This window comes from Megascapheus bottae, chromosome 13 (assembly GCF_031878675.1).
Source record: "Megascapheus bottae isolate mThoBot1 chromosome 13, mThoBot2.hap1, whole genome shotgun sequence".
Taxonomy (NCBI): domain Eukaryota; kingdom Metazoa; phylum Chordata; class Mammalia; order Rodentia; family Geomyidae; genus Megascapheus; species Megascapheus bottae.
Genome location: NC_143521.1, coordinates 19695206 through 19707438, shown reverse-complemented (window position 1 = coordinate 19707438; position 12233 = coordinate 19695206). Strand labels below are relative to the sequence as shown.

The 12233-nt window shown below is 37.6% G+C and overlaps 1 protein-coding gene across 1 annotated transcript in view; it reads right to left on the bottom strand.

Annotated features, from left to right (window-relative positions):
* The window catches only part of Gc (GC vitamin D binding protein), a 35153-nt gene that overhangs the window by 10721 nt on the left and 12199 nt on the right, over window positions 1-12233 (bottom strand). The window contains exons 4-10 of the mRNA XM_090343450.1: window positions 11040-11251; window positions 9819-9951; window positions 9377-9471; window positions 6465-6594; window positions 5465-5667; window positions 2271-2400; window positions 1687-1784 (exon numbers count right to left, since the gene is read on the bottom strand). Of these exons, the coding sequence (XP_090199576.1) occupies window positions 1687-1784; window positions 2271-2400; window positions 5465-5667; window positions 6465-6594; window positions 9377-9471; window positions 9819-9951; window positions 11040-11251 (1001 nt within the window). The remainder of the gene's footprint in view (window positions 1-1686; window positions 1785-2270; window positions 2401-5464; window positions 5668-6464; window positions 6595-9376; window positions 9472-9818; window positions 9952-11039; window positions 11252-12233) is intronic.

Here is a 12233-nt window from a genome sequence, read left to right as displayed (position 1 = left end):
TCCACACCACTGTTGAGCATTTTCTGGTCTCTCCCATCTTTCTCAGTTAGACTGTTTCTCAACTCATTCTATTTACAATGACAAAATGGGAATCGTGCATGTGGGCCCTTGTTTTCAACTGTTTTGTTAACTAAAATTCTGTCTCATTTTCAAGGGGGCAACAGAACTTGCTAGCCTTTGAATTTTTCTCTTAATCATGATCTCTAATTGTGGTGGCTGTCTACTATTATCATGGACCACTCAGCCTGAGTTAAGACTTTTTCTCAGAAATATTTACCAACATAGCAGTAGGCAATGGATAGTAGAGGAGATCCAAATTTGCTGGTGCGGCAAATGGATACTGGGAGGAGACAAGAGTGTTAAGAGGAGACTCATTTGTTTATAAAAAAGCAATTAAATGAAATAATAGTGAACAAGAAAATGAGTCTGAACTAGAAGAAATGGTAAAGGAGATCAAAAGAAACTCAAAAGGTAGTAGTAAGAGAGAGGATTTCAAATACTCCTTACAGCCCTAATCTTCTGTAATATTGTAACCCATGTCAATTCTACTATATGTTTGCCTGGAATATAGGACTGACCTGTTCTATTTGGAGGAGTGTTTGCAGAAAATCTTACTGTGGAATTCTATTTGTGCTTACTTCAGGCCTATCTTGTCCAAGCTGATTTGAAATGGATCTAAGACAGTTACTACTAAGTTTAAATAGAAATGACATAGCTTCTCAATGAAGACATTTTTCCCAAGAAAGCAATACCATATCTTTCATTATTATAGGATTAATTCCTACTGCTTTCTATTTTTCTCCTTATTGTTTTTCTTTGTCAGTCATGGGGCTAGACTCTGGGCCTGGCCACTGTCCCTGAACTCTTCAGATCAAGGCTAGCTCTCTATCATTTGAACCACAGTGCCATTGCCCAGGCTGGCTTTGAACTGTGATACTTAGATCTCAGTTTCTTGAGTATCTAGGATTACAGGCTTAAGTCACTAGTGCCTGGCACTTTCTCTTCTTAATTGATAAAATATTCAACTTAATGGGAATGACTGACTCATAGCAAATTAAAACAATTAGCTCTTTTTGTCAGTTAGTATGTAGTGAAGTTAGATAATGTTCAGATAATATTTTCATAGTTTCTCAATATTTGTAGTAATATTCACAGAATACTTTGATCAAAATTTTTGATAAGCTATGTGTTTGTTGCCATTTTGAATCAAGTCGCTGCAGACAAATTTCTGCAATTCCTATGTTTTGGCTGGGTTCTAACTAGATACCAGATAGATTTTTGTCCCCCAGAATAGATTTCAGTGGGGTTTGATATAGATGTTAACTTTGGACTACTTTTTTTTTCTTTGCCAATCCTGGGCTTAAGTTCAGGGCCTGTGCACTGTCCTTGAACTTTCTCAAGGCTAGAGCTCTACCACTTGAGCCACAGCACCACTTCCGGCTTTTTTCTATGTATGTGGTACCAAGGAATCGAACCTGGGTCTTCGTGCATGCTAGGCAAGCATTCTACCATTGGGCCAAATTCCCGGCCCACAGACTACTTTCTAAACTCTTCTAATTGTACCTCCTTTTTTGTTCTTTGCTTAACACAACCTAAGTTTCTAATTGTACTTTTAAATAATAATACTAGCTACATTAATACATGTATTAATATATCTGGAGACTACAACCAAAACAAATGTCTTACTTTTTCTTGTACTCTGTAAACGTGTTTTCTGAATAATCGGCACATATTTCATGTACCTTTCCGAGGAAAGAATTTAGCACCGTTGTCAGTTGAGGGGTCTGGAAAAGAAATTATATATTTTGTTTGAAAATATTTTTGTGTGAGACTGTTAAACAAGAATTCTGAGTCCTAGTTATTGTAGGCATTTTTCTGTGTAAGTCTAAATAGTAAGAACTATACCCTCTGAAGGCCATTGTATGATTTTGTTTAGAACCACTTACTTGTGTAAAAAAGCAGTCAGAAATAATGTGTAAACAATGACTATGACTGTGTTCAAATTAAATTTTATGAAGGCTGTATTTTAATTTCACTTAATTTTCATATATCATGAACTGTAAACTCCTTTTGATGCTCTCTCCCCACCCCCACCCCCAGAAATTGAAAATGTATTTCCATCTGCACTTAAAGGTCACATAAAAGCAGACAGTGGAACAGGGTTGGCCCATCAGCTATAGTTCCAATTGTCATTTTGTTAGTTGGAAATTAACACATTAGTCAAAGGAGTCTCACTCTTGAAATCTACATGGTTGTAGTGGCCTTGGTACCTTATCATTAAAACAGGTGGTGGGGTCTTGAAAGTCGCAGCACTCACTGAGGCCTTTCAGGGTTGGCTCAAGTATTTTGCTGAGGAACACTTCTGGAATATTAGTCCTTCTGTTTAGCTCAAATGCATACCTGGCATCAAAGAAGGAGAATATATGCTTTCAGGTGGATGTTCATGTTTCCAAATGGGACTTACCTATTACAATAGCAGAGTATTTCAAGAGAGCCCAAATTGACTCCATTTCAATGGGATTTGGATGAGACAATATTTTGTTGCTAATGCCTGCTTTCAAAGGGAACAATCTTTTCACTGAAGCACAAGTTACAAGCACTAGTTTGGAAGAGTGTAGTGCATATGTATATATTGTATAAAAATCTGTGGATTTCAAGTTCATATGGAACTTACACTTGAAGTATAAAACATTGACCCTATGCATAACAGCTACTAAATATTTTAGGCGGCTTCTGGTAAAACATGATAACAACAACAACCAATAGTTTGAGTAAATTTTTCTCATGTTGTGTTCAGTTCTTTTTTTAGTTATGTGAAACAAGAAGCAGGCCAACAGTCCATTTTGCAGAGCCAATAATAGCCCACTGTCAGCATGAAGGAAATACCAAAGAGGGGCCATCTGTGCTCTACATCCCTTTTAATATTAATAGAACCACAGTATTTAGTAGAAAAAAATGAGTCAGGATAGATAGATGAAGATGGATGAAAAGATGGGGATGCTGTCTTATCTTTTTTTTTAACAGACTAGAAGTTAAAATCAGGAAGTAAATGGAAAGAGCAAACCATATGCCCTTTCACCAAACTTTCTTTCAGATACTAAAGTTACAAAGACTGAGATCTAAGGGTGGCTATTTTAATCTGCTCTCTCCTTTGGAATGGTTAAAAAAAATCTACTAACTCTGTAAATGGATAGAGATAGAAAGATGGAAAGCAAATCTAAGGATCAGAAGTCCATAAACTATTATATTTTTGGGTAGGTCCAGAAATACCTCTATATTTTAGAATTATATGCAGCACCTATCTTGGCCACCCAAAGCCATGTCTACTGATTGAAGGTTGCTGGTCACAGGACCACATACATTCTCCCAGCTCAAAAAGAATAAAGGCAATAGATAACAGGTGCCATTTGAGTCTGAAATTTCTCCCTCCCTTCCTGTTTCCCTCCCTTCCTTTCTCTGTCTTTCCCTCCATCTCTCTCTCTCCCTCTCCCTCTCTCTCTCTCTCTCTCTCTCTCTCTCTCTCTCTCTCTCTCTCTCTCTCTCTCTCTCTCTCTCTCTCTCTCTCTCTGTCTGTCTCTCTCTGTCTCTCTCTCTCTGTCTCTCTGTCTCTGTCTCTGTCTCTGTCTCTCTCTCTCTCTCTCTCTCTCTGCCTTCCTCTTTCCCTCCCTTCCTCTTCCCCTTCATTTCTCCCTAAGTAGCCTATTATACTAAAAATAAATCCTTGTTAAAATTTTTAGAGTAAGAAAACAAAATAAAAAATTCACTATTGCTCTCCCTTTCTCTCTTTTGTCTTACTTTCAAAGGCCTTGGACTTGTGAAGCAGGCATTCTATCAGTTGAGCCAAGGGTCCAGCTCTTTTTTGTTTGTTGTGGAGCTTGAACTCAGGGCCTGGGTGCTGTCTCTGAGCTCTTTTGCTCCAGGCTAGTGCTCTAACTACTCTTAGTCCCAGCTCCACGTCTGGTTTTTTTGAATGGTTAATTGGAGCTAAGAGTCTCTTGGAGACTTTTCTGCTTGGGAAGCCTTTGAACCATGATCCTCAGATCTCAGCCTTCTGAATAGCTAGGATTATAGGTATGAGCCACCAACAACTAGCCCCAAGCTCTTTTTGCTTTACTAAATTTTGGGACAGTATCTTTCATGTATACTCAAGCTGGACTAGACTGACATATACCTATTTATGCGTTTTTCATAGTTGGAATGTCAATGTATGCCACTAGCACTAGCAATCGGTTGAGATGGGATCTTGTGATCTTTTTGTACAGATGGCCTCAAACTCTGAGCTGCCTAATTGCCATCTCTAAGTAGTTAGGATTTATAGGCATGAGCCAACAGTGTCTAGCTGTTCTCTTTTTATTTTCCCAGTTGTGGGGCTTGAACTCAGGGCCTGAGCACTGTCCTTGAATTTTTCTCAAGTCTAGAGCTCTACCACTTGAGCCACAACACCACTTCCAGCATTTTTCTACGTATGTGGTACCGAGGAATCAAACCTGGGTCTTCGTGCATGCTAGTCAAGCATTCTACCACTAAGCTAAACTCCCAGCCTAGCTATTCTCTTTTTATCTTTCAACAGTAGAGAATATTACTACTTTCAAGAAAATGATTCTATATTTGATGTGCTTCATTTGCATCCAATATTTATTTCCTGAAAATCTGAAAAGCTTTAGCCTGTTGATTTGTGACATAGTATCACAAGCAACAAAATGAAACAAGTTAATAATGACATTTCTGTCACCAAGCTATGTAAACTGAAAATCCACAAAAAAAAATTTCAAAAACACTTTGCTTGAGTTTGAGTTGCATGCTAATGTAGTCATTTGAAAGTCATAACATCACAATAGGTAACCTCATAAGTCCACATCAGAAGACATACTTTTTAACTTCCTGGGCAATGCACCAGCTGTGTTACCAGAAAGTTTAGAGTAGCTGAACAACCTTGGTGCTTGCATCTGGTGAGAGAATCCAGGAAAGATGTAAAGGTAAGTAAAGATGATAGAAAAGTTGATTAGGAAAGACATATGTCAGAGGGGGGCTTGTGAATAGGCATGCCATGTGGGAGGCAGTATTTTTAGCTGATGTCTGCCATCTGGGCTGTTTTGAGCTGTCTTCATTATAGAACTTGGCCTTGGGTTAAATAGTGAACATTGGAAGGCTTTCTGATTGGTGGGTTTTCTGTCTGAACCCTGTAAGCATGTAATACCAAATTTCCTTATTTCCTCATTCTTTTGTCTTTCCTCTTTCTTCTTTGTAGCCCTGATTCCTCCATGTCTTTTGTTTGTTGTTTGTTTGTTTGTTTGTTTTTCCTTTCTGGCAATGTTTTGCTTATGAGCCTATCCTTCCAGCTACAAGCAGCCTCGGTCTTCTTTTCTCCTAACTTACATCTAACATACCTTCTCTGGCTTGTAATGAGATTCCTTTGGTTCAGGGGAATCAAAACAGAAACACACTTCACATCGCCTTTACTTACTGAGCCACAGCTTTGGTCTTTCTTTGATTACACAGGTCTTGAGTTATGGGCAATTCAGCAGCTGGCACTTGGGTTGGTTGGAGAGCTTGCATGAAGTAAGTGCACACAAAAATGTCCATGGGTGTCTTTTCTTGACAACAATCTTTAATCTTAGAATTCATTGTGGATAAGTTGTCACAGATTTTTGCTGTGTATTCAGGCAGCTATAAAAAGAGCAGTACATTTGTGTGTGGTTAGTTTTCTTATTAGAGTTATTAAAACTAAGGCATTCTGAGACATACAAGCTTGGATATCATGCTTACACAAGTTAATGAGAATGCTGTTAGGAAACTGGGAATAGGTATGGTCGCTAATGCCTGTCATTATAGGTTTTTGTAAGACAGAGATTGGGAGACTGGTTTAAGGCCAGGCCAGGCTACAATTCATGATTCTCCACCTCACCTATAAAATTCTGGGCTCTGTAGCATGCACCTGTCATCCTATCCACGTAGGAAGCACACCTGAAATAGCATGGCTCACACTGGCTTAAAAAGAAGCATAAGATCCTATTTTTAAATGTAACCAAATCATGGCACACGTGGTAGAGTGCCTACATGCCAAATGTAATATTCTGAGTTCAAATTCCAGTAGCACCAGAAAAAAGAGGGCAAATGAGCTAGGGATGTTGTTCACAGTGATTATTAAACATTCATGAAACTCTGGGTTTGACACCCTTCCCCCCTAGCACTGGGAGATAAAGTAAATTGATTCAATATTTGGGAAAGTAATTTGTCAATACAAACTATGTTCTTTTTTCACCTGAAGTATGATTATATTTGCAAGAATTTGTACTTAGGAAATAATTAAGGATAAATAGAAGACCCAACCAGAAGGTGATAATGGTATTACTTAAAAATTAAAATGCAACCGAATACTATAATAAGAGGATTAATTACATTTAAAAAACTGATACACATTCCTCAGCATTCAGCAGAGACTGATGGGGTGGTGATGGCCTTACCTCTTTAGCCATGCAGTCCTCAGAGGTAGACTCACAGCATCTCTCCAGGATGTTTGCAGCACCTTCAGCTAGTGGTAACACATGCTCGAGTTGAGCAGTAGGTGCTTTTTGAGCTAGTTTTATGAGGTGACTAGACAGTAAAAGATGAATTCATTAGCTTTCATTCACAGTTTTCTTGATTTCATTAGAAACATACAACCTAAAGGAATACTATTGTTTTAACTCTGGACTCAAAAGATGCATGAAACATATCTGAACTTGTAAGCTAGCTAAATATCCCAGATTCAACATCCTCAATAAATCTTTGCTACATTTCAGTATGTGAATGAAGTTCCTCTTCTGACAAGGTGTATGTAGTTAAAGGATGCCTTTAAAATGTTGGGCCTAATATAAGGAATGATTGTTGTCCTTAAGGTACTATGTTATCTCTCATCTCTTTTGCTGTCCCTTGGTTATCTCATATTGTTACAGTATCTCATTTTGTTACCTGATATATCGGATATATTTGTATTTGGTTATTTGAAATTAGATAGGGAAGGGGGGGAAACAAAATGAGGGGTGGGGGTTGGGGGAGAGGGAAATGGGGACCAAGACAGGCGGAAGGGTATCAATGTATGGGAATTAATGCACCTTCTATCTGGCAAATATCATGTAACCCTTCTATTAATTACAATAAAAAATATATGAAAAAAATAAAATGTTGGGTCTAAGACAGCAATGAAGAAAGCACTTACATCTTTGTATTTATGAGGTCAAGTTGTTTTTGTAGCCTCTCACAGTGTTTAGAAAAGGTCAAGTATAAATTAGAGATAAAGAGTTTCCATACATTGGGACAACTTCCTTCTTTACTTTTTTTTTGTGATTGTGATAATGCATTTTTTTACTTGCAAGATAAGAGTTGATAATACAGGGCTGGGGGTTATTTCTAATGGTAGAATACATGCTTAGCAAGTACATGAAGCCTTTAGTTCAAACTCCATTACCACAAGAAGAAAGAATGAACGAATGACAAAGTATTGAGTAGAATAAAGAACTAAAGAGCTGTTAAAAAGTAAGGAAACACCTATAGCTCCATACACCAGTGCTAGTAAATGCTGATAATCTGATGCTTTGTGAGTACAAAACTTGAGTATTTATAAGACTTATTCTTGTGACTAGGATTTATCCTTCAATTCTGATTTGTTCTTTCACTTGCTATAACAGGAATGCCATTAAATATACTTTCTCTATATTATTAATCTAACTGATTTATGTTGTAGTAAGGGACAGAACAGAATTCGTGATCCTCCTGAGGCTACAAGATTCACTCCCTCATCTAGCCAGGGTTGTCTTTTGAAAGATTATGTTTTATTATGTTATATAAATAGACAATGTTTTCTTTATCCCCTCATCTCTCAGTGGATGACAGATTCCACTTGTTAGCTATCTGGAAAATGCAATGGTAGACACAATACTGGAAATATCTTTTGGAGAGCTGCTTTCAATTTACTCCTTTTGGTTTATATTTCTACCTTCATGCAGTGTCACCTCATACTGATGATTATTGCTTTGCAGAATCTTCTGCAATCAGCAGGTTTTAAACCTCCAGCCTTGTTCTATTGAACAAGCTATCTGGAGTCCCTTAAGATCCCATTGAAATTCCCTGTTCATTACCAGGTGGCAGTGCAGATTAGGTCGGGACTGCCTCCAAAGCCTCCTGTGTTAAATGCTTGATGCAGGATGGTAGTATTAGAAAGTGGTGTGACCCTTCACATATGGGGCTTACAGACGAGAAGAGATGTCTTTATATCCTGGAGGCATGCCTTAAGAGGGCAGTGGAACCTTGATACTCCCCTCTTCTTCTCTTTTGCCCCTGGTTAATGAGATGTTTCTTCTCCCACACATTCTTATCATGATGTCATATTCACTGCAGGTTCAGAGCAATGGGCTAACTAATTGTGGACTGGAGTCTCTAAAGCAATGGCCTCAAATACCTCTTTTCTTTTTATAAACTGATTATCTTAGGTATTGGTGATAGTGGCACATGTGTCTAACATCACTTTTTGTCATTAGGGTTTTGAGTGACGTACTGAGTGTGGTTTACTTTGAGTCATATAGGCATTGTAATATATTGAATCTTCTAAGCCACATGGGATGGCTTTCTTCTTACTCTTTTTTATTTCATTCCTTTGACCAATTTTTTGTGCTTCTGGTTGAATGCTTATAATTTTGACACAGTGTTCTTTTTTTATGTGTGTATTACAATTTGAATATTTTCTATTGGGAAGACATCTAGAAAATTTCGATTTTTTTTAAATAGAATATTGCAGAGCTATTTTGTGCCTTAATCTTTGATCACATCAAATGTTACTTCCTTGGCGCAGCCCTAATGCAAGTATAGGTAATGATTAATTAAGCAATAGATACAATTTGAGATTATAAAATCCCATGTTCAACTTGGTAAATACACTGTCTTAATGAAAAGAAAAAACTAAAAGGAGGACTAGAGAAGGATCACTGAGTGTTTCAATAGCTCTCGGGTGATTATGATGTTTTCATTTTTTTAATATTTGAAAAGAACCCTAATATGAGGTGTGGAAAGTATAAAAACTGTCAAACATGGTCATGGTTTAATATTTAAGGTGACTTTTGTTCTTAATGTACTATGTTATTTCTCATCTCTTTTGTTGTCCTTTGGTTATCTCATATTGTTACAGTATCTTACCTTATTATCTGATGTATTGTATATGTTTATTTGAAATAGGATCGGGAAGGGGAGAAAACAAGATGAGGGGAGGAAGTGGGGGAGGAAAATGGGGACAAAAATATGAGAAGGGGTAGCAATGATTGCTAAGTAATACACCTTCTGTCTGGTGAATATAATGTAACCCTTCTATTAATTACAATAAAAACATAAAAAATTAAAAAATTACCTGAGCCTTGATTTCTCCTTTCCATAAGCAGCATATTGTGAACAGACTCGATTTGACATACTGGTAAGAAGTGATAATTGTTTAATCTGGAGTCTCTAGAATTAAGTGACAGAATTTGTTAGATGATCAAAAGCCACTGGAAATAGTGTGTTTGAGTTGTGGCTCAAGCAGTAAAAAGCTGGCCTTGAGCCAAAGAAAGCTAAGGAAGAACTGGGAATGTGGCTTCGTGGCAGAGGGCTTGTTTAGCATGTCTGAGGATCCTAGGTTCGATTCCTTAGTACCACCACATAAGCAAAAAAGAAGTTAAAGGACAGTGCCCAGGCTCTGTGTTCAAGCCATAGTAGTGGTACATGGCCACACACACATACACACAAACACACACACAGCATTACAAGAAGAAAAACGAAGGATATAACTGTGTAATAGTCATGATAGAACCTACCTCTTTCAGAAAGCATATTGTTGGATTTGCGGAGGTACAGCAGGACCCTACCATAGAAAGATAACTCTTGGTATAACTGACTAGAATTGGCAGAGGAGCCTGTCCATAACTACTGGAATATTCATACAAAAATCTGTGGGAAAAGAAGCAGAATTGGTCAAAACATTGTAAGAAAGCAAAGCAATTTTTTCTAAGTATTTGATGGAATTTGAAGTATGTTTATTGATTTATAGTTTTAATGTCAAAGAAACACTAAGTATTTAGAGAAGGATAATATTGATACTTCTAAGAAATATATCCATTTTTAAAATATATTCTTTGATTCTCTGTGATCTTCCTGAAGAGAAAGGCTATTTATGCTTTTCTTTACTTTTTCTCTTGCCCAATATAGCACCCATGTTAGCTGCTAAATTACACTGAATGTAATTAGGGACTTAGCACACACCTACCTCAGTTTACTATTCTGGATACTTGCTGTTCACTTATTTGTTAAGAAAATGATTTTAAGTTTTAGAATGAAAATTCCCTACGGGGCTAAACAAGACTCTTGATATGGTAATGGAAATCTTTGAAAATTTCTAGGAATAGTCAAGACAACCAACTTTTATAAATTTTTGACCATTTTGAATGACATTGTTTTTCTGAGGTTTGATTTTCACACTGTTATGAATTGACTTTTCCTTCATTTTTGTTTATTTCCATGACTCTCTAAGACTAGCATAATCAGAGTATAATTTGGCTTCTTGAGGACATTGAACAAGAAGCTCAGAATTACATGTTTCATTCATGTTGATATGCTATTTTTGAAAGTGTCTAAGCATGTGTAACTAAGTTCTTCATTTCTATGTTTTATTGGCAAACTAAAAAATGTGAACAAGAGTAAAAGTGCTTTATGATAGGGAGTGTGTTAGGGTCCCCACCCTAATGGAAACCACAAGATGGGCTGTGGCATATTGGAAAATACATTGGTGAATAGGAGATCCAATTGATTCCACTGCGGATAACAGAAGGAAGGCTAGTGAGTAGGGATAGTTGCTTTAATCTCCCAATAACCAGTGCTAAGAGAAATGAGATGGGCGGAAGTCAACTTCCCATTGTCCATTATTTGTAGACATCTGAGTTACTACTAAAGTCTTTGTATAGAGTATGGGCTTAGATTGGAATCATTTCAGATGTGTTAATGTTTGCAAGTTCTAGGTAGAATGAAAACAGCATACTTACTGGTCAGCGAATCCCTTTGGGTCTTTCCTGAACGCCTCGCAGATTTCATCATTGGTTGGCTCCACATAGGTGGGAAATTCTTGTGGCTGGTGCTTCAAGCTGGCCATGCAGAGTTTCCGCTCCAGGCCCTCCTTGGAGCAGCACTCGGGAGTTCCTGGGTGCACCGGGTAAGGGGCGTCACTTTCACAGGACTTCACAGATAGTTCTGTTGTCTGGAATAAGAGAGGAAGACAAAACAGGGAAGGGGGATTGTATAAATTTCCATAATATCTCCATTCAGTACAACATCTTAGTGCACAATTTAAAAAATCTCAGCTAGTACTCAAGTGGTCCACGTGAAGGCTTCGTGGTGTGATTTGTGAACAAGAAAAATTGTGTAGTTATAGGCAAGGATAGGTGATGATTTACATCAATAAACAGCTCTTCTAAAAGTAGATAAAAACAGAGCTTCTACAGAGCCCCTGTGTGTCTGATTGATTTCAGTAAATTGTTGGACCTTAGCTGGTGTATTTTCTTGGGGATTTTAGCATCTCTGAAGATGAGTCATTGGACAAGGTGTAGCAGGCACTTACAATCTACCCTTGCTTTCTGCTGAATTTAGCCACGCGGGATGAGGATCTTCCTGTTCCTTCTGTCCTCCCTTCATAAATGAGCAGGCTCTTGACCCAGGACTGCTTTAGCTTTCTACCTTGGTTTGCATCTAACTGAACCATTTCAGAACATGCTTTTTGCGCAAGAATTATTTATAGGATAATGTTTGGGTATACAATTAAGCAATTCTGATCCAGAAAGCTAAAAATAAGGTCTGAAAACCTTTTATTCCTGCAAATATTTAGTCTCAGCATAAATTGAAAACCAAGGGTGGATTACAGCTTCAACACTGCTACTCCAATCCATGTGTGTGCTTGAAGCACCACCCAAGGAATGAAATTTCAGCAACAGGATGATATTAAGAATAACACTCATACTTGCTTTACATGTTAATCATCTCTTCAAGGTAAAGCATATTGTCTTGTGATTATCTCTGTTACACTGATTCATCCTTTGCCCTTTGTCTAATCATCTTATTTTCTCCTTTCCTTCTCTGGTTTCTCTCATTTGTAACCATTAGTATAGGTGTAGGATTTTCCTAGCAGAGGATCACAGTAGCTCAATAGCTATGTACATAGGACTATATAGGATGATGCTAAGAGA